Here is a 20,801-nt window from a genome sequence, read left to right on the forward strand (position 1 = left end):
CTGGCCGTGGCACTCAGTGCTCTGGGCTGGGGACAAGGTGGGCATTGGGCACAGGGGGGACTCAATGATCTCAGAGGGCTTTTCCAACCTAAATGATTCTGGGATTCAAAATGGAAAGAGATTTATGGGGCTTGTTCTGTAGTTCTCTGTGAATTGCAGAGTTTCCCTGTTAGTTCCTGGTAGCTTGGTTGACTGAAACTATGGCAGCTGTAGCTCAGTTTTCCAGGTCTTTGGAGAAGTTATCAGCTCTGTGGGACTTCCCAATGAGACAGAATGCCCCAGTGTAAAAATGATATTTCCTTCTTTCATGTTTCAGTGTTTCAGAGCTAATTAGAACTCTTTTTCATGAAAGAAAAAAATGTACACTCACCTTTTTTATTGTGGATTTATAGCAAAATGTCACCTTAAATAAAAATTTAATCTGAGCGACAGTTCCCTAACAATTTGTATTAAAATGTTCTGTTTAATGGCAGAGAGAATCCCAGAATAGTCAGGGTTGGAAGGGACCTCTGGAGATCACCCAGTCCAACCCCCCTGTCAAGGCAGGGTCACCCCAGTGACACAGGAACTCATCCAGGTGGGCCTGGAATGTCTCCTGACAGGGAGACTCCACATCCTCCCTGGGCAGCTGTTCCCGTGCTCTGCCACCCTCCATGGAAAGAAGTTCTTCCTCATGGTGAGGAGGAACTTGTTGTGGTTTAGCTTATGGCCAGAGCTCTGCCTCGGTGTTGTGTGGGGCTCTGAGCTGTGTAAAACAACCTGCTCAAGAGACCGAGGCACCTTAAAGGTACAAACCAAAGCTTTCAACCCTCCCTGCCGTCCTTACTTCTGGCATTGCTGGCACGTGGCAGCCCCTGCCAGCACATCCTCATTGCTGCCACTGGGAGGGCTAAATCCAGCGTTGCCCATTCCACACCCTCGGGAATTAGATGCAGGGTTCCTGATTTGTGGGCTGCCTTTTGGGTTAGTGGAGCTCACGCTTCTGAGCCTTGCACCACAGCTGGCAGAGCTTGCCTCGGGGTTTTCATTTCCACTGTGTTGAAAAAAAAAGTAGTCTGGCACCAAGAAGCAGGCTGGCTTTAAGAGTGGTACCAAGTATCACAGAGGTCTCGCTAAAATCTCCAACCCTGCAAACTGGAAGCAGCAGCTGTGGAAAATTTTAGCCAGGTGTTGGCCTGGTGCTTAAGCTTTCCATGATTCTCCAAGCCTTTAAGCCCCAGCACCTTTACTCCAGTGATGTAAGACTTCCTTTTATTTTGCTAGTTCTGGCTATAAGTGGGAGTTATTTAATGGGCATTAGTCACAATGTCATGGATATTACACTGCTGATATTACACTTGTGTGACCTCCATCTGTGCTGGTGGCCGCGTGGATTTGACGCCCTTTTCCTGCAGCTTTTTGGATTTCCCTTTCTAATTCCTTAATGTCAAGTGAAGGCAGCGAATGGCAGTGGTCAGGCAGCACTCAGGGGCTGCTGAAGGAAACGAGCACGTTCTCCTCAGAGCTCCTGGCAGAGCTCAATAAAGATTTACAGGGCAAAAAGAAGGTGATGTAATGAACCTGACAGAAGTGGGACGGTAACTGGGAGGTATTAACAGGCAGGAACGTGCAGCATTATTGATCTGATTGCATTTAACAACCAGCAGATAAAGCTGCTAAAGTCGAGTTGGCTTTGGCAGCTGGGGACAGTAGAAATACCCTGAGCACACGTGCTGTGTGACTGCTAGAGTGAGAGATTGCTGTCTGCTGGGTAAAAGTGTTTATACTGCAGGAAACAGATTAAGTGGTGTTTTAACATTCAGGAAGAGAAAAAGTGGTTGCTTAAAAGCAGAAAGCAGCCACCTCCCCAAAATAATTGCCTTGGTTTGGGCTGAGAAACCACTGTAAAGTGTATTTCACACAGCTTGTAATGGGAAACTAATTGCAATGAAGAAAAACAGACTGCCCCACAGAGATTATGACACACAGCACTTCTTTTCTCTTATTTTTGAAATGGACAGCTCAATGGGTTTAAGAATTCTTTTTCACACATTAATAGGGAGAACAGAAGGCTGATAGTGTGAGTTGATAAAATCTGGGCAAGGCTCAGAAAAACAAACTTCTTACAGAAAAAACTCCACTTCTTCAGGTAAATTTTGTGTTACCAAACAACCCCTACAGGCACATCTTTTTCAATAGTAAACCCTGCCTTTTCAGAAGAGAAGCCTGTCTTCCAGAAGCTCAGCTCTGAACTACCTTTTATGTCCTTTTCATTTCACTGATGTCCAGTTTAGCTCCATCCCAGTGTGCAGAATATGTTCTGAATTTATTTCTCAGTTTCTGAATTTCAATTTTTCCAAATTATTTCTGGACACAAAAAAAGTGGAAATCTTGCACAGTCATGCAAATCATTTTTCATAATGGGCTCTAAAAGGGACACCTTCCACTATCCCAGGTTGCTCCAAGCTATGTCCAGTCTGGCCTTGGACACTTCCAGGGATGGGGCAGCCACAGCTTCTCTGGGCAACCTGTGCCAGGGCCTCACCTTCCTCACAGGGAAGAATTTCTTCCAGTATCCCATCTAACCCTGCCTTCTGTCAGTTTGAAGCCATTCCCCCTTATCCTGTCCCTCCAGGCCGTTGTAAATAGTCTCTTTCCATCTTTCCTGATAAAAGGAATTAGTGCGTGGACTCAGCTGCTGTAAAATATCTTTATGTTGGCTTGAGGCGCACAGGAGATTCCTGGCAGAGTTCAGTCCATCACTGGTCAGTGTGGTTTGCCATGGTTGGGGCTGGATGGATATAAAATTTGTTTTTATGTGAAAAGTGGCAAAGGTGTAGTAACACTGCCTCTTACAGCTACCTGAGCCAGAGAAAAAGTCAGAAAAAAGTTACTTGTGCACAGAGCTCTGGGGCTGGGATTAGTTCTCTTCTTTAGTCACTTGGTGACAAGAAGTCACAAAGGAGTTACCAGCTGTATCAACAACACAGTCTCCAGGAGAGTGCTCAGGGGTGCAGAGGTATTGCCATGTAGTGATGGAAATGAGATCTAGTGTTCAGTTAATGTAATGGGCTCCTAAAATTGCTAAAACTGGGTTTGCTTCCTTAAAAATCAACACAGAGACTCAGAAGTGGGTGTCTTAGGCCGAAGCTGCAAGCCATTTAGAGTCATCATGTCTGACTTTAACCCAGGGGAAGGGCTGACCAAGGCTTGCACTGCATACCAGAGTTTCCATTCGAAACCACTGAGGTATAAAGGTCCTTGGCAACTGCTCACCAGCCAAGAAACAAATGCTGAATGTAAGAATTTCAATGTGACATTTTAGCCTTATCTCTGAACTGGCTTTTGTAGTTTCTGACTAAATAGTGTGTCTGGCCATAACCTGTTTATTTTTACACCTGTTGTTAAACCTGGTGCTGTAAATCCTCCGTTGAGGTCACCGAGTGCCTCCGGCACAACGTCCTGTTGGAATGTGCTTGTGTGCGGGATGAGGCCTGGCCTTCCACGGGAGCTCTGTGGTTGCACCCAGATTTTTTGGGGTTTCTGGTTGTGTTTTCACGCATCTCCATTTTGGCAGGGCACTCCCTTTGTGGTGACCCGGACAGCTCTGCCGACACAGCTCCAGAGGAGGCGGAAACACAGGACCTGGAGTCGTCGGACGAGGCTGATAAGATGAGCAAGGTGAGAAACTTTCATTTTCACATGGCAGCTCAGTGCAGCCACAGCCCAGGTGCTGGTTAGAGCACCTCTCCTGGGAAGATTGATCTTACTTTCAAGGTGTTTATGGATGAGCTTGAATGGAACAAATTACAACTTTGATTATGGCACATCACTTGCTCCCTCTTAAGCAAGACTTGTGCCCTGTTTCCAGAGTCGGTTCACATCTCCAGTGTCTCGTGATAATGTTCCCACATAGTTTTTACACGTGCTGGTTCATCACCTCCTTCACCAGGGCAGCTCTGCTAAGCCAAAAGACCACTTGGATTATTACGATTTCTTACTCTTTCTTGATTTCTAGGCATAGGAGGAATGTAAGTTAAACTGTATCTCCTTAAAGCACACATGCTGGTTTTTAAATGCAAACTAATCATCTACCTTAAACTGAAGCAAAACCCTCCAGTTATAACTAAGAGCTTGTGCAAATGGGTTTCTAATTGCCATCGATTAAGGGATGGTTTCGCAGTGGTTGGTAGTTCACACTCTGGGGTGAATTGCTGGGGTCCTTCACAGGACAGTAGGTGTGATGATTAGTGGCTTTTGAGGCAGAATCGAGTGAGATTGTCTTGAAGGTGCTGATTGCTTTTAGGTATTTGTTGCGTAGGTGATGGTGAGAGTTTACAGCCATTTTTCTACATAATTAATGATTTAATGAGAATCAGATCTCAGTTTGTGGATGTTTTCTCTTATTTTAACTAAGATGTGTTCTAGTGAGCTCTGAGTTGGTCCCTGTGCTACTCTACGGTAGAGAAAGGAAGGAAAAGACCTTGGCCTCTTGTTTCCTGATCCCTTCTGTCCTCCAGCCTGTGGTTTTGTCTTTGATAGCCAGACAGTGGAAGTCAGATAAGGGAAAACATTCCAGTGCATGAAATGCGTGCAGAGAAGGTGATTACTCCTGCAGTTTGTTACCAGGGTTTATTACAGATCTTTTTCTTGTAAGTCCAAATAATTTCTTCTTCAGTGAGCGGAAGTGTTTGTTGATACTTCGGGATTTTTAACTGTAAACATTTGGGATTTTCATATGCTCTGAGCAGAGCCTCTTCTGTCAAACGCCGGAGCTGTGGCAGAGCACTGAGCAGAACACATGGCTGCTCGGGGGATAAATGTTCTCGCTGTGTTTCCCATGGCTTTCTATTTCTGAGCTGCTCGACAGGCTGTGGGGTTCCATTTTGCATCCTGCCTCCTGCATCCTCGGAGCTGCAGTTGCCTGAAGGAAGGCGTAAGGATTACACGATTAGCTCTGCGGCTCAGCAGATTTAGTTAAACTGAGAAATTCACGTTAGCAGCTTTAATGCTTAATATTCACAGACTGGAAAAGTAACTCCTGGCTCTGAGGAGCCTTGGTTTCCAACGGGGGGGAACTTCTGCCTGCATGTAAATGAAATGTTGACATCACTACGTGTTTTCTTTTGAAATGCAGATACATGTACTATATTTGTGTGATGTAGAGGGGAGTGAGGCATTTTACTGAGTGTTCCGTTTTTTGGGGGACAAGCTGCTTGAAATGGTCTCTCATAAAAAAAAGGACACATGTACATATAGTGTATATATACAATGTACTCAGTTTGGCAAAGTCATGGATGCTGCTGTCCCTGCTCACACAGAAGAGCTCTGTACTCAGTGGGTTTCCTTGCTGGTTCCTTTCTAATGAAAGCTGCAGAACCCCCCAAATTATTCTGCAGTGCCTATAGATAATTCCAGTATATAGTAGAGGGGGGGGGAAAGGCCCAATCAGCAGGAGGGTTTTCCTAATCCTTTTGCTTTTCTGTGTGCTTGGGAAAGCTGATCTGCACGGGAAGCAAGGATTCTGCAGTTGGTGTTTTTCCATGGGGAGCCACCACTGGGCTGGTGCAAGTGAGGAGAAAAACAAAGGTGTTTTCCTGTCTGTGCACTCCCACACCTTTCCATGCTCCTGGGATTATGGCACAGCAGATTAAGCTGATGTCCTCAGCGCTGTTTTACAGGGGTTATTTTTGTACGTGGGAAGGGAAAGGCTCTGCCCTCGTCCCCCCAGGAAGGACACGTTCCCCCTTATCACCATCCCGGCCACAGCTTCCAGGCTCCCTGGGATGGTGGTGTCTGGGGGAGGCTCCCTTTGTATTTCTGCCCTTCTTGGCTAAAGCAGGGCAGGAGCTCTCACCCATTCACTGCTGGGCAGCAGAGGAAATCCATTTTACCTGCGTTGGAGCCTCCCAGCCAAATGCAGAGCTCCCCTTCTTTCAGGGCAGAACCAGCATTAAAGAGCCGAAAATAGCCTTTGGGGTGTCCTTTGCCGTGTGATAACATGGTCCTGGGGCAGGGCTGCATCCTGCCAACCCCACGGCTGCAGAGGAGGACGGCTCCCAGCTTCCCCCAGCGATCCTAGGGGAGCATTAATAATTCATGGAAAAAGGAGAGGAAGGCAGCGCCGCAGCTCTCCTCCATCCGCTCTCCTAGCACGGGCTTTGTGTGAAGGTAAGCGCTGGGAAATCCTACCGAAAGCTGGGTTTGGGACTTTTTGGTACGTTTCTCGTGCAGGTGACAGGTAGATGGATGTGTCTTCGAATGCATCTTCCCTTCTCCTCCTCCTTTTCCTCCCCCTCCTCCTCCTCCTCCTCCTCCCTCCGGCTGTCTCTGTCCCTTCCCCCAGCCCAGCATGTGTGCACGTGGGTGTGTGTTTCCTTAGTAGTGGGTGCATTTGTTTCTTAATCTGCAAAAGCTTCCAAGCTGTTGGTGTGGTGGTGAAGGATTTGGAGGGTGCAGCAGTAGCTCCGAGGATTCCTCCATTTTCTGCAAAGCTTGGTTTAGGTACATCTGAAAGGGCTGGTAACGTAGAATTTGCTTCTCCATCACTATTGCCAAAGTAATAATTACATATATATATTATATATAATAAGGAAAAATGAGGTGTCTGAAGAACTGTTCTGATAAAATGCTAGAAACCTGTTTCCAAGGTGTCAGTGGTGCGGGATAGCTGTTGCTCTCTGGACTCACCCCGTATCTAATTTCACCCTCTTATCTCAGGTTGAAATCTCTGTGAATCCTAGCAAGTAGCTTTCTGGGTGCAACCCTTTTTCTTTAAGTCATGGCAGTGACTTAAAGTCAACTGGCAGTGGCCTTCAGTTTTTCTACAAGTTGCTTTGCTCTGGGGTGGGCTTCTGGCTTTCTTTTCTCTCCTTATTTCATGTGGGAGCCAAGGAGGAGAGAGCTGGGAGGGAGGAGAGTGGGGGAAAGGAAAATCTGCTCTCTGCCACCTCTTCAGGCCTGTTTTCATCTAACATGTGAACTGGAATTTCAGGCTGTTTATGACAGGGGATGCTTCTCTGTCAATCTCTATTCAACAGAATACCAGGAACATTTCATACCAGCGTAATTTCTTCAATGGTTACTTTCCTCTGTGGTGACCTGATTGTTTTGGTCTTTTCAATATTGTAGAATAAACTGAGGTTCAAACGAGGCACCCTGAAAACTGTGCATATGTGCAAGTTCTTAACATTGCATGTTACCAAAGGCTAAGACAGGTGTTGTGTTTCATCTCAAAAATCAGTCTTTCTGTGTATTTTTTCATGTAATGGCGCTTTGAACTTACTGTGGGGATGTGTTTTAAAAGGCATCCCCAGTCAAAATACTGCAGGACACTCATTTCTTCCCGTTTCTAATTAAAGACATCTGCCTCTTGCATTAAAGGCTAATTACCTCGCAGCACTTGTGCTTGGGGGAGCTGTTGTGATGGGCTGTGTGAGCACATGCTTACACCATTCAGAGGTATTTCTTTTCCAAGAAAGTAGGTCGTCTGCTCTCTGCAGCATTATTTGAGACCAGAATTAAGTCTCCAAACCTTCAATGTGTTGCAGAATAGATGTGAAAGGATTAAAACAGGGATTTGAGGGGTCGGTTTTGCAGCAGCATAACTGGCTCTTTTAAGTTCTTTTAATTCTGTCCCTTCAGATGTTTAATATTCCTCAGCAGTGCCGTTCGGAGCCAATCGGCTCCTGCTCAGCCACAGGCAACACACATTGATATTCCCAGGCTGCCTTTGCTGCTTTGCTGCATTTCAGCCTCTCTGCTGAAGTTTCCCTCTGAAAACAGCCCCGAGGTCTCAGCTTTTCCTGGTGCCTGGCTCTGAATTCCCACCGATGTGGTGAGCGGGCGGCAAGTGACACCCACGGGGAGGCTTTGCTGGGAGAAGGATGGGCACTGCCCTTCCCCGCTGAGCTGCGCCAGAGATCCCAGCTGCACGCCCAAGGAAGGAGCACAGGGGCTCTGTCTGCAGTGGGAAAGCCCTTTGGATCAGCTGAGTGTGTGCAGCACTGGGGTTTTCCTGCTGGATGAGTGACAGCCCTGGCGGTCCTGCCTTCCCAGCGATGTCGGCTCCTTGGAGGCTGAACCGTAAGCTCAGGAGTGAGGGCGCTGGGAGAGACGGGGACTCCCTGTACCGTTTGCTGTACCTGGTGAGCAGACCTGCTGCGCTTTGGGATGGGCTCAGGAGTTAGCAGTTAAATGGGCTATGGTGAGGTGTTAATTTGGGGGTTACTATGAGACTGAGCTGTAAGGTGTGTGCCCTGCTGAGGCTGCTTCTTACCTTGCAGTGCCTGAAGAGATGCAGTTTGCCTGAATTGTGTTTGGGGGGTCAGTGCTGCTTAGAGCTTGCTGTCCCTGGTGGAACAGAGAGTACTCTGTGCCATTCAAGGGGGCAGGTGCCTGATGCCCGGGAGCCTGTACATCTTTAAACATGAGAAATGGTACTCAGCTTTCAAAACTACAGGGCAGGCAGCCAAAACTCCCAGCCCCATGCTTGGTGAGTGTAAGGACTTGATCCTCCTGCATGGGAAGGATGTGAGCTTAGCCCCTCTGCTGAGCCCCCTGCAGAGGAAGGGTTACTCCACTTCACAGCCCAGTTGTGCCAGCCCTCAGTCTCATTTTGGGGTTGCTAGAAGGGATTGCTTGCAGAATTGTCCTTGAAGTGTGATGCCGTAATTCTCCTGGAGAAATCCTGCTTTAGTGCTGTCATTGTTGCAGCTGGCAAACAGAGCTGGTGTAGGGAGATAAAAGGATCTGCTTCTGCTCCAGACCTTCCCTGCTCTATCCACTTTCTCCAGGAAAATGGGGACAGAGAGGCTTTTGTGAAATGTGTTTGAGAGTTTTCTTCAAAATAGCTGTGTCCTGAAGCACCCTGTGTGCAGTGTTCACCTGCTTTCTATCTGGAAATTGATTTTTTAAAGGAAATACAAGGTAGGCAGGATTATGTTCAGGAACGAAACACAGCAGTTGTGGATTTGTGCACTTCAGTTGTAACAGAGAAGCAATAATTTACTTTATTGATATAAACTGGTAAGTTAGCAAAGTTGGTTGGTCAATGTGACAGTGGTTTAACAAGACTTGATGGCAAGGTACACTTGGTTATTTACTGCATAGAGGGCAGGGTCAGATGAAGTGGTTGGGGGGCCTCCCTTTGAGTCATGAAGTTCAGAAAGGACCCTGTTGCTTTCTAAGCTCCTTCTCGGAGAGGAGTTTAGATGCAGCTGGATCCACTCCTAGTCCCAGGCTTGGTCAAGGGTTTATGTCTAAAGCCAATCCTGCAGATCTCTTGGCTAAGAATTCCAAGTCTAGCATGCTGCTGATCACTAACCGGGAATCTGTTTTGGCAAGGAATCCCCCAGGAGGAACCTTGAGATGTGTCCCTGCCCTCCCTACCCAAGGGCAGATCCTGGTGTGCAGCTCACTGCCCTGCAAGGCAGCTCAACAGGCCCTGCAATGTCCACTGTTTATGGACTAAGGTGGTTGATTTATAGTCACATTTGCACAGCAGCAAGACATCTGGGTCAGTGTTCCAGGCAGCCCTTGACTGTTTTGAGGGCTTTGCAGCCCTCAAAATCTGGGGGAAGCTGGATGGAGCCATCACAGCCCCCACTGGTGGCTGTGGCTTAAGTGGGGAAGGGGGGGATGTCACACACCACAATTGCAAGAGTTTGTGAATTACTGTGCTGGAGACTTTTTGTCTGTCCAGAGAGTGTGGGGTGAGTGATAGGTGGGCAGTTCTTCAGGAGAGGCAACATTCAGCTGCTGCTGGAGCTGGACATGGCTGGATCCCAGGGGTGGTTTATTACGTGTGCAAGTGGAGATAAGGCTTTGAGAAGTCTTCTACGCTTCCTTTTTGGCATATGGGTGTAACTGCTCCTTCTGGGGCAGACCACGTGCCTGTGTGAGTTATCCAATTTTCAACTTCACTGCTTAGCTGGTGTTTCACACCCTAAGTAGATTTTCGCTCTCTCTTTCTGGGTGACCCATCTTTCCCTGGAACTTACTGCAAGTGCACGCACAGCATGGTGAGAAGTCTGTGGGGTATCAAGCATGAACTGCTTGAAACACTTGGTTTATTTCTGGAGCTTGATTCCATATTGTGTTTTATACATTACAACTAGTTTTATCTGTACGTTTGGACCTTAAAGCAAAACACCACTGGATATGCGTTCCTCAAATATTTGTTTACAAAGTAGTTTTCAAGCTAAACATTTCTGAGCAAACCCTTGTGTGTCCTGGGTCTCTGTGGGCTCAGATTAACATGTGTGAACTGTCAGTTCTGTGTCCCTTTCCAGCAGAGCAGGGAACTTGGGAGGGTTTTTTTGCCTGCACTGGAGCCAGGCTTTCACCTACTGCCTTTTGGGAGTTTGGGGCTGTTGGGATCCAAATCACACCTGTGGAAATGCATATGTAATGTAAAAGTTTGTGTGTGCTTTATACTTAAAGTACAGTGAGTATAGGTGGAACCTTGCTGAGAAATAACAGGAATTATATTGACTAATAAATCTTAACTCCGTGACATGTGCCATTACCAGGAGCAGAGTTAGTTGCAAGTAGACTGTTTTTAACTCACTGCTTCCTCCTGTCCTCAATTTGCAATATTTTTCCTTTCTTCCACATCTGAGTTAAACCTCAGAAACCGAAGGTGCATATTTTCCCTGTAAAAAAGTGTGTCCAGGAGGCATTTTTTGTATAGACAGTCAGTCACAGTTAGTTCCTTGCTTACACTTGTGTCCTGAAGAAAATGATCCTTTGCATAATAATTCTGTACTCATATGCTGTGAAGTGGTACCTCTTGTGAGCATTTGTAGCCATAAGAGACCTCTAAGGAAAGCCACTGCGTAAGGGCAGGAAATCCTTACTTGTCCCTAGCATGGATTGTGGGTGGATGGAGAGGGAATTAGCTGTGTAGCTTAAAAAAGGCAGAATTTTTTTGGCACTACCAGCTGGTGGGAGTGAAGGGCTCTGACTCCAAACTGCAAGGTGGTGATGTGCTTTATTCTCTCTCTTTTCTTTATTTTGTTAGTTTTTCCTCCTCCCTTGTATATCTCTGTTTGAACAGGCTAATTTTGGGTCAGTTGTTTTACAGAATCACAGAGAAAAGCCCTCTGAGACCCTTGAGTCCCCCCTGTGCCCGATGCCCACCTTGTCCCCCAGCCCAGAGCACTGAGTGCCANCGGAGCGCGACGGGATTGTAACACAGTCATGGAATCGCAGAAGCGAAGAATTACTTAGGTCGGAAAAGACCTCTGAGATTCTCGACTCCAACCTTTGAGCCATCACCACCTTGTCAGTGAAACCAGAGCACTGAGTGCCACGTCCAGTCGTTCCTTGGACGCCTCCAGGGATGGGGAGTCCACTACAGGCCTAGGCAGTCCACTGCAATGTGTAATCATTCTTTGTGAAGAAATTCTTCCTAACGTTCAACCTAAACCTTCCCTGGCACAGCTTCAGACTGTCCTCTCTTCCTGTCCCTTGTTCCCTGGGAGCAGAGCCCGACTCCCCCCCCGCTCCCCCCTCCTGCCAAGGAGTCAGAGAGCTCCAGACCGTCCCCTCTCCTCCTGTCCCTTGTTCCCTAGAGCCCGACCCCCCCCCGGCTCCCCCCTCCTGTCAGGGAGTTGCAGAGCCAGAAGGTCCCCCCTGAGCCTCCTTTTTTCCAGCTCCCTCAGCTGCTCTTCACAGGACTTTTAGTATGAACTGGAGGGCTGTAGAGGCAGTGCTTGGAAATCACTGCATCTGGATCAAGATCCCATGGTAGGATTAGAGAGGTGTGATCCACTGGAGCAGCTCCTTTCCCTCCAGGTCTCTGGGAGGGATGGAGACAGAGCACACTACTGCTTTGGCAACCCCAGGAGCCTGGGGCTGTGGTCACTGACACCAGAGGTCCTACCTGCTCCAAACTTTTCAGTGTAATGAAAGATGTGAGAATATGATCTAACAAAGGAGGTGAGGCAAGGATAACTGGCTTTAATATTTAATCAGATGTCTATATATAAAGAAATTAGCTTGATGTAGCAGCTCTGCAGAACGTGAGTTCTGGGGAAGAAATTCACCCTACAAGGTATGTTTCCAGGCACAGATCAAGTGTACAGTTACTTTCCCAAAGAACTTGTGTTTGGAGCCTGGAGAGGCTTTGGCTCCCTGGATGGCTTTGCTTCCCCCAAAACCAGCTTGAATGGGTTCTGCCTCAGCGTTGTCTCCTCGGATGTGTTGACACAGCTATTCCCAGGACTGTAGCAAACGATTAGGGAACTGGCAGAGGGCTGGGGTGTGTGTTTTGTTTGCATGGTCATTTTTTGTTCCCAATTCTTGGGCCTCTTTGTTAGTTTGTCAATCTTGATTGCTGGACGAGCCTATTTTAATTAAAATTCTTGTATGTCTGAAACCAGGAATGCTATTGAACAGCACTTCCATTAATTTGAATTGTGCAACTGTTTTGTTTTTTGGGTTCCCCCCTGCTTTCCCCCCTTATCCTCAGTCACTGAGAGACAGGACAGACACTTCTGGACTTTGCTAAACTGCAAACGCTTCTCGGCTCCATCATTCCTGTGACTCTTACTTAAAAAATTACCGCCGGTCTTTCCTCTTCCTTCTTTTTCAAGAGCACAGAGCAGGTCGCTGCTTTCTGTCGCAGTCTGCATGAAATGAACCCTTCTGACTCCAGTGCTCACCCTCAGGAATTTGCAGGACCCCAGCTGGCCACCATGAGACAACTCACAGACGCAGACAAGCTGCGGAAGGTCATCTGTGAGCTCCTGGAGACAGAACGCACCTATGTCAAGGTAAGGGGGCTCCATGTCTTGCTTCAGTCTGTTATTTCTTGTAAAATTGTGTTGGTTCTTCTCTAATACTTCAAATTCTGCTTTGTGCATGTATCTCTTAGTGAACTTGCATTCAGTTCTGCAGTCTGACCCTAAAATAGTAACTTAAAACTCTGAAATGAGCAGGCTTTCCAAATTCTTAGGCTGCTGTTGTGAAGCTACTTAGCTGGCATGCAGAGGGACACTGCTCAATGATTTTGGAAGTAAAACTGTGTAAATGTTTCCTTTTGCTGTCCTTCAACTGTGTGAAATCCAACTGTTTTGTCCTCTGTGTGAAAAGGAAAAATTCTCAGGAATTTTGCACTGGGTAAGCAGTGATCTTTGCCACTTCAGTAAATGTCCACAGAGGCACTTTGAGGGACCAACGTGGGCATCTTTTTCTGACTTTTTAGGACTTAAATTGTCTAATGGAGAGATACCTGAAGCCTCTACAAAAAGAAACGTTCCTCACACCAGATGAGGTATGTTGACTGTTGACTGTCTTTTTGCCTGAGAGCTTTCACCTGCCCCTCTTCTCTGCCCACCCCCAGCTGGACTTGCTTGCCTGAAATTTTTAAGTCCATTTTTTTTTTTTCAAATAGTGAATTCGGGAGGGTATAAAAGTAGTGCTCAATAATGTACAGTGTGTAGGTTGTTTTTTCCTGACATCACCCTGATTATACAACTGAGAATTACTGAAGCTCTAGAAAATACGGTTTAGCTACCAAGTGATATTTTCAGCATGTTGTCTTTTTTTTTTTTCCTCTCATTAGCTGGATGTTCTCTTTGGGAATCTGACTGAAATGGTAGCATTCCAAGTAGAGTTCTTGAAAACTTTGGAAGATGGAGTAAGGCTGGTTCCAGACCTGGAAAAGCTTGAAAAAGTTGAGCAATTTAAGGTAATCTCATGGTTTACACTTTGAGGAGTCCTTTGACACTCTTCATCATATTTTTCTGACTGTTGTCACTGTTCATGTAAAAACATGCATCTGGTCCCAGTCAGGATTAATTTTCAGCTAATACTGGTGCTGTTCAAAAATTATCCTGCTACACTTGAATTTTATGCTACATTTAGCCATATAGAGCACTAGAAACCTGTAACACCATGTGCTTCTGGGTGCTATTCTTGCCCTTCTGCCAGATTTCCTGCCTTGAGCTGTCAGGAAAAGCTAGAAATGGAAAGTTACATAAAATCTTTGCTCTGACAAGTCTAATGTACAGAAGCCCACTGGGGCTGCAGATCAGAACAGCACACTGAATTCTGTATTTGGACTTTTGATCCATAGTGGAACTACATGGCAAATACTTTCAGCTCTCAGCAGATGTGCATCATCACAGGTAGAAATGTAAACTGCAGATATGTAAACTTCATATAAAACCCAGGAAAATTTGGGAACAAATTTTGTTTTCTTTCTAATGCAGTTGTACTGGCACTGGAGATATGGCAAGTAGCTGAGTGTTCTCTCTGGGGAATTTTGCTCTGGCTTTGAGCACTCACCTTGGTAAAGGACAGGATGTCTTGATGAATAATAGTGATTCCACTGGGGTTCTCTTCAGCTAACATACAACCCTGGAAGAACTACTGAAAGAATTTGTCTTTTTGTCCATGTGTGTCTTTGTCATTGGGAGTTTGTTTAAAATGAGCCTCAATCATGAACACTGCTCTCATGGAACTAGAACACAGCTCTTGTAGGAAATGTGCACTTCATGGAGAGCACAGAGAAGCCTCTGTGATCCCTGTGTGCTCTGAGCTTTGAGAGAGGAGTGCCAGAGAAGCCTCCTTATGGAAAGAACTCTGCCCTCTGAGTGCTGCTGCTCCCACCTCTTTCCATAAAAAGTGCACCAACCTCACTTTCAGTTCTGCCCCGTGGGCACTGTCTGGAAGCAGTGTGTGAAATATGGGGCTATGGGGCTCCGTGGTTTCAGTTCTGCAGTTTGGTTCCCTCTCCTGCCCACGTGTTGTCTCAGCCCCCCCCCCATGTGTTGTCTGGTTCCTAAGTGGGTAACAGAGCAAACACTGAGGAAAAGATAAGACATCTTAGGGGAGGACTGTCTTTGACCCCTAACACAAACTCAGTCCAAGGAAGTGAAGGCCTGGGTGTGTTTGTACAGAGGGATGAGTGTTGCTTGCACAGCTCCTCAGTGTCTTGATCCATTGATGTCAGATCCATCCAGCCTTCTCGGTGGCCTCTGGCCATTACTGAGCTCAATAAGGCTTTTAAATGCAGCTCTGGAACTGTGAGCCCAGTCCCTCTGGAGTTAGTGGTGTCTTCAGACTGGGACTTGGCTAATGATGTTAATTATTATTATAATTGTTAATTAATGTGTTAATCTACACACCAAGGCTGGGCCTGTTTCTTGATGGATGAATCACAGAATCACAGAATGGTTTAGGGTGAAAAGGACCTTCAAGATCATCCAGTTCCACCCACTGACATGGGCAGGGACACCCTCCACTAGCCCAGGTTGCTCCAACCTGGCCTTGGACACTTCCAGGGATGGGGCAGCCACAGTTTCTCTGGGAAACCTGTGCCAGGGCCTCCCCACCCTCCCAGGGAAGAATTTCTTCCCAGTATCTCACCTAACCCTGCTCTCTGTCAGTGTGAAACCATTCCCCCTTATCCTGTCACCCCAGGCCCTTGAAAATAGTCTCTCTCCATCTTTCTTGTAGCTCCCTTCAGGTCCTGGAAGGCCACAATTAGGTCACCCTGGAGCCTTCTCTTCTCCAGGCTGAACAATCCCATTCTCTCAGCCCTTCCTCACAACAGAGCTGCTCCATCCCTCTGACCAGCTTGGCCTCTTCTGGACTTGATCCAACAGGTCAATGTCCTGATGTGAAAACACTCTAAAAATGCATTGTCCTGTCATCCCAAAGCTCAGTGGAAGCTTCAGTTGAGGGAAAAGAACTAAACACTTTCATGTGCTTTAATTACTAATGCCTTTTTTTTTAATTTTTAAATCCTAGAAAGTGTTGTTTTCCTTGGGTGGATCCTTCCTGTACTACGCTGACCGGTTCAAGCTGTACAGTGCCTTCTGTGCCAGCCACACAAAAGTCCCCAAAGTCCTGGTGAAAGGTGAGAGCCACGTGCTGGACAAAGACAGGGAGAGTCAGTGCGGCCACACCTCGGTTTGGGCTGGCACAGCTTGGCCTTGTGGATGGAGAGAGGTGACCACTGCACCCCAAACCATGTTGTGGGGCAGCAGTGGGGGCACACACATGCCTGGGTGCTTTCCAAGGAGGGAAGTCAGTCCATCTGGCCCGAGAGGCTCACGGAGAGCTCTGTGCCGTGAGTGTTCTGGGACCACCCTCTGTGGGATGATACCTGAGGAACTCATCTCAAGAGGTGGTTAACCTTGTGTGGAGTTTTTCTCTCCATGCTAATTTATTCTCCCCTGACACTTTTCAGTCATGTGGGAAAGGTTTCCTAAAAGGCCATTGTGGCTTTTGCTAACGGATCACTGTGTACTTTGAAACCAGGAGTGGTGGTGCTTCTAATGACCCCTGGATCCTCCTGGGATTGTTTGTGCCATGAATCCTTGCCAGTAGCAATCCCACTGAATCCTCAGCCGATGTGGTTGAATGTTGGCAGCCACTAGGAGAGGATCAGCCTGGGAGAATGTTTTGTGGAAGCTGCCTAAATATTTTAACTTCACCATGCTCCCTCTCCCCTCGCTTCTTCCTCTCGCCTTCATTCCAGCTTGCCTGAGAAGTTTCCATGTCTGAATTCCTAGCAGAGCTTGGCTTGCTGAGATGGAGATAAATGAACTGTGCTCTGGATTATAAATGCTCATGGGCCAACTTACCTCAGAGTGATGTTTTGCCCCTGTGAAAGCGTTACTCTCTTAAGAGTTACCAGTGCAATTCCTGCAATTCCTTTTTGGCCAAGACACTGAATAAACAAATGGTTCCAGTTGTAGGAGCGATGCCATCAGGGAGGAACTCGTATTTTTCAAAGAACATCTGGATGTCTGACAATCAAAGTTTTGGGGTTTTTGTTTCTTGGTTGGTTTGGCTTTTTTTGTTGTATTTTTTTTGCACGCTTTTTCCTTTTTCATTTCTACTTGTAAACTTTTATTCCCCATGCTGCAAAGAGTATTTGGCAGCTCTGTGGGATATATAAATTAATGACTTGTTGCTAGTCACATCCATGCTTTCTTTTGGAATCATTTTGTTGGACCTTAATTTTAAACCTGTAGACTAGGTAGATCTGGTTATTTTGCTTTTATTTTTCTTTGCTGACTGTATTTATAAATGAGAAATGGTTGTGCTTGAATTGTGGCATAAGCAGAACATAAAATTTCATGCCAGAGATAAATCTCTTAAAAAGCTGGGAGTGTATTTCAGGTGTAATTTGGTGTCCTCAGCTGAGGTGCAGGTGGCTTTTGGGTTTGAAACTGAAGTTGCTTTATTGCAATCAGGTGACTGTCTGCAAAAAAACCACCCAGCCTTGGCAGGGGACATGACTCTAATAAAAGCAATTGTGTGGAATTGTTCCTACACTGAATAACTTGTGTGTCTAAAAATACCACCTCCTCCTTGCTTCCTTCCTTATGTTCTAGTAGGGGGAGCAACAGAGAAAATGACATTTTTACAAATTCAGTAGCAGGCAGGTAGCAAGATGATGGCAATCAGGTGTCCAGGCTGCCTGTGCTCCCAAAATCTGGTGTCCTAGCATAAGTGTACTGCTCTTCTGCCTCCTTACTGGCTCCTGATGGTTGTTCAGAGCTGCATTTTAAGGTTTAATGAGGTAACAAGAACCAGGCTTGTCAATATTGTAGGTACACCTGTCAGACTGGGCTTAGGAGCAGCGACTTTTCATAAATACCCAATTTGAGCCTTTGCTTAAAGGAAACAGATGATTAAAACAATTTGAGCTGCTCTAAAATAGTTGCAAGGCCAGAAGTGCTTGTTACTGAGTGCTGCTTCCTCTGAGGGGCAACTTCGACCTCTGCTCCCTGTGAGCAGAGACAGGGTCCAGGGAACGGCTGGAGCTGTTCACAGAGGGTTAGGCTGGATATCAGGACAAGATTTTTCCCCTAGAGGGTGTTTGGGCACTGAACAGGCTCCCCAAGGCTGACAAAGATCAAGGAGAGTTAATACAATGCTCTCAGGGACAGGGTGGGATTGTTGGGGTGTCCTGAGCAGGGCCAGAAGTTGGACTGGATGATCTTTTTGGATCCCTTCCAACTCAGGATATTCTGCTCTGCCATGGACAGTGAAATTAAAACCTGCCTGTATTGGTGTGGAGGTGGGTGCCTGTTGTGAAATCCTCAATACCATGTCCAAGGCAAGTGTCAATGACTCCAAACCTGGAGGGCATAAATCTAATTCCGTGGACTCGATAAATCTACGGTTCCTTGCAAAATGGCTCTGGATAAATGAATTTAAAGCTGGAAAAGTGACTTTATGCCTTTTTTGATTTATCCAATGGCTTCATTTTAATGTTCCAGCCAAGACAGACACTGCTTTCAAGGCATTCCTGGATGCCCAGAACCCCCGACGGCAGCACTCCTCCACGCTGGAGTCTTACCTCATCAAACCCATCCAGCGGATCCTGAAGTACCCTCTCCTGCTGAAGGAGCTCTTTGCTCTCACTGACGTGGACAGTGAAGAACATTATCACCTTGATGGTAAGGGGTTAACCCCATGTGCTTCGCCCTGCTTAATTTTTGACCTGGACTCCTTCTTCTCAAAGGCTTAAAATTCCTTTTTGTTCTCATCCTGTCTCTCTTCTAGTGGCCATCAAAACGATGAACAAGGTTGCCAGCCACATTAATGAAATGCAGAAGATCCATGAGGAATATGGGGCAGTGTTTGACCAGCTCATAGCAGAACAAACAGGGGAGAAAAAAGAGGTAACAGACGACTATATTTGGAGAGGAAGAGGCTGTTATTGTGGTGCCTGGAGCGTGCATGTTAAACTGTATCAAATATTTACCTTTCCTGTTGTTCCACTGAAGTAGATCCTGGTGCAAACAGATAAATCCCTATTCAATTCTAGAACTGCTTTTCCATGTATGGTTCAGTGAGTGGGACCAATGTAAAGAAGTAGTGGATGATCGACCTTCAGTGTTGTGCTTGGGTCAAAATCTCATCCCAACCTGCCCTTCACTATTTTGATATCCTTGTCTTGACTCTCCTCCTTTCACATCAGTTGTCTGGCCCCACTAGTTTGAGTGGACTTGCTGAAGCAAGGCTGTCCTCGGCATTTTAATGGCTTGGAAGAGATGAAATTGTGAGGTGTGGTGTGTGAGAAACTGCTGATTCTCTTTTACAAAGCATTTTAGGGGGCTTGGTGCATGAGAGAGAGCCTGGGGCTGTGGGCTGGAGGTCTCATGTGGTGCACATGAAGATCTGGTGTGGCTCAGTCTTGGCTGACTGTCTGAGACCCCTGGAAGGGGTCTTAAAGTCCCAGACCCCTGGACTGGGGGTAGCACTCAGTTTATCACTCTGGGAGACCATAAAGAAAGAGAAAGACCTCTAAACTTTGCCCCAAACTGAGTATGTACATCAGGGACTGTGCTTACATTTTCAAACCATCTTCCTGGAGGAAGATGGACAAAGGAGAAATGAAAAGGCAAAGAAAACATCTGGTTTTTTGCCCTAACTTCCCACCAAATTGCAAGAGCTGTTCTGTGAGTTTAACTTATCCTAATTTATGCTGACCAATTAAGGATCTACACGGATCTATTGCTAAGTGTCACAGTCTGTTTGCACATGCTTGTGGCCATCTGATGAAATATTCCAAAGGTTTACTTGTGGGGTATTTTTTGCTTGTTCAGGACTAAACTTCAAGCAAGTTTCTTGAACTGGAAATTCCCATAAGATTCCTTGAACTCATTAAACACTGTGTCTCTGTGCTTGTGTTCTTCGTGCTGGCAGGTCGCCGACCTTTCCATGGGGGATTTGCTCCTGCATAATACAGTGATATGGCTGAATCCTCCTGCTTCACTGGGGAAGTGGAAGAAGGAACCTGAGCTGGCAGCATTTGGTTTGTATCCTACCACTTTCATTTCAGATGTCACGTGTGCCTTAGCAGATATTTACTGAAGGTAACTGAGCATTGCCTTCTGCAAGGTTGGCTGGAAATTATAACTGTGTTGGTCTCTTTGCTGCAATGGTCAGTTCTGTTCTGTGGTGATCTAAAACTGGGGAGGAATTTGGAGATTGCTGTATAGTGCAAGAGTTTCTTAAACTCATGTCCAAGGCTATAGTGAACTCTGTATTAATATTAATATATTTGTCTCTGGAAAGATATGGTTTGATAGTCCAGTCAATGCCAAGTAACTCTGCTTCACAACCCAGCCTCTCTCTTTAAAAATTACATCAAGTACTGCAGAATATGCTAAGTTCTATTTGTTCCTAAATTTCTTCTCACACAACTGGTTTTTACCTTGTTTCCAGAAAGTGGTGCTGGTTAGGAAGCTGGTGATGATGATGATAATGATGATGATTATAGTTGTTATTTTTTTAACATACCAAAAAGATAACAAATGAAGACTCTTTCAGCTTTGCTCTGGAAGAGCATATAAAAATTTACTGCTTTCCTGTAAGTTGGGAAAGCACCTGGTCATACCGTTCATGAAAGCTGCTAGGAATGTACAGCAACTCTTAATTACTCCCAGAATCTTTAAATTGGTTTCATAAAATGTCCAAAATTAAGTGTCCCTGCTGTTCAGTCTGAAAACAAAGGGGGTGTGCATGAGGACTGAAGAAAGAGATCACAAGGAAAACTGGAGTGTTGAAAGGCAAATTCCAGCTCCATGTGGATTTGGTGTGGCAAAAAGAAACTGGGATTACATCTCTGCCAGCCAGTGGTGCTCACTTTTTAATTCACATCCTGTCCCTGTGTAGCCTCTCCTGCTGACTGACCACGTGTAGCTGGATGCTGCTTATTAGTCTGAGGTGAAATTAGCCAGGGGGAATTAAGTTTTCCAAATATTTGTACAGAACTGTTGCTGTTTGAGTAGTTGTTCCTATAACTGGTAACATAAACTCTTTAAGTTTCAAGTGAGTTTGAAGTA

The 20,801-nt window shown here is 46.1% G+C and overlaps 1 protein-coding gene across 1 annotated transcript in view; it reads left to right on the forward strand.

The window, feature by feature from the left end:
- Positions 1–20,801, forward strand: part of TIAM1 (T cell lymphoma invasion and metastasis 1) — a 143,534-nt gene that overhangs the window by 115,849 nt on the left and 6,884 nt on the right. The window contains exons 17-24 of the mRNA XM_029961476.1: positions 3,557–3,660; positions 12,579–12,758; positions 13,190–13,258; positions 13,550–13,675; positions 15,742–15,850; positions 18,228–18,407; positions 18,514–18,632; positions 19,660–19,768. Coding sequence (XP_029817336.1) covers positions 3,557–3,660; positions 12,579–12,758; positions 13,190–13,258; positions 13,550–13,675; positions 15,742–15,850; positions 18,228–18,407; positions 18,514–18,632; positions 19,660–19,768 — 996 coding nt within the window. The remainder of the gene's footprint in view (positions 1–3,556; positions 3,661–12,578; positions 12,759–13,189; positions 13,259–13,549; positions 13,676–15,741; positions 15,851–18,227; positions 18,408–18,513; positions 18,633–19,659; positions 19,769–20,801) is intronic.

Source organism: Manacus vitellinus, unplaced genomic scaffold (genome assembly GCF_001715985.3).
Source record: "Manacus vitellinus isolate BGI_N305 unplaced genomic scaffold, ASM171598v3 scaffold_35_pilon, whole genome shotgun sequence".
Taxonomy (NCBI): Eukaryota; Metazoa; Chordata; class Aves; order Passeriformes; family Pipridae; genus Manacus; species Manacus vitellinus.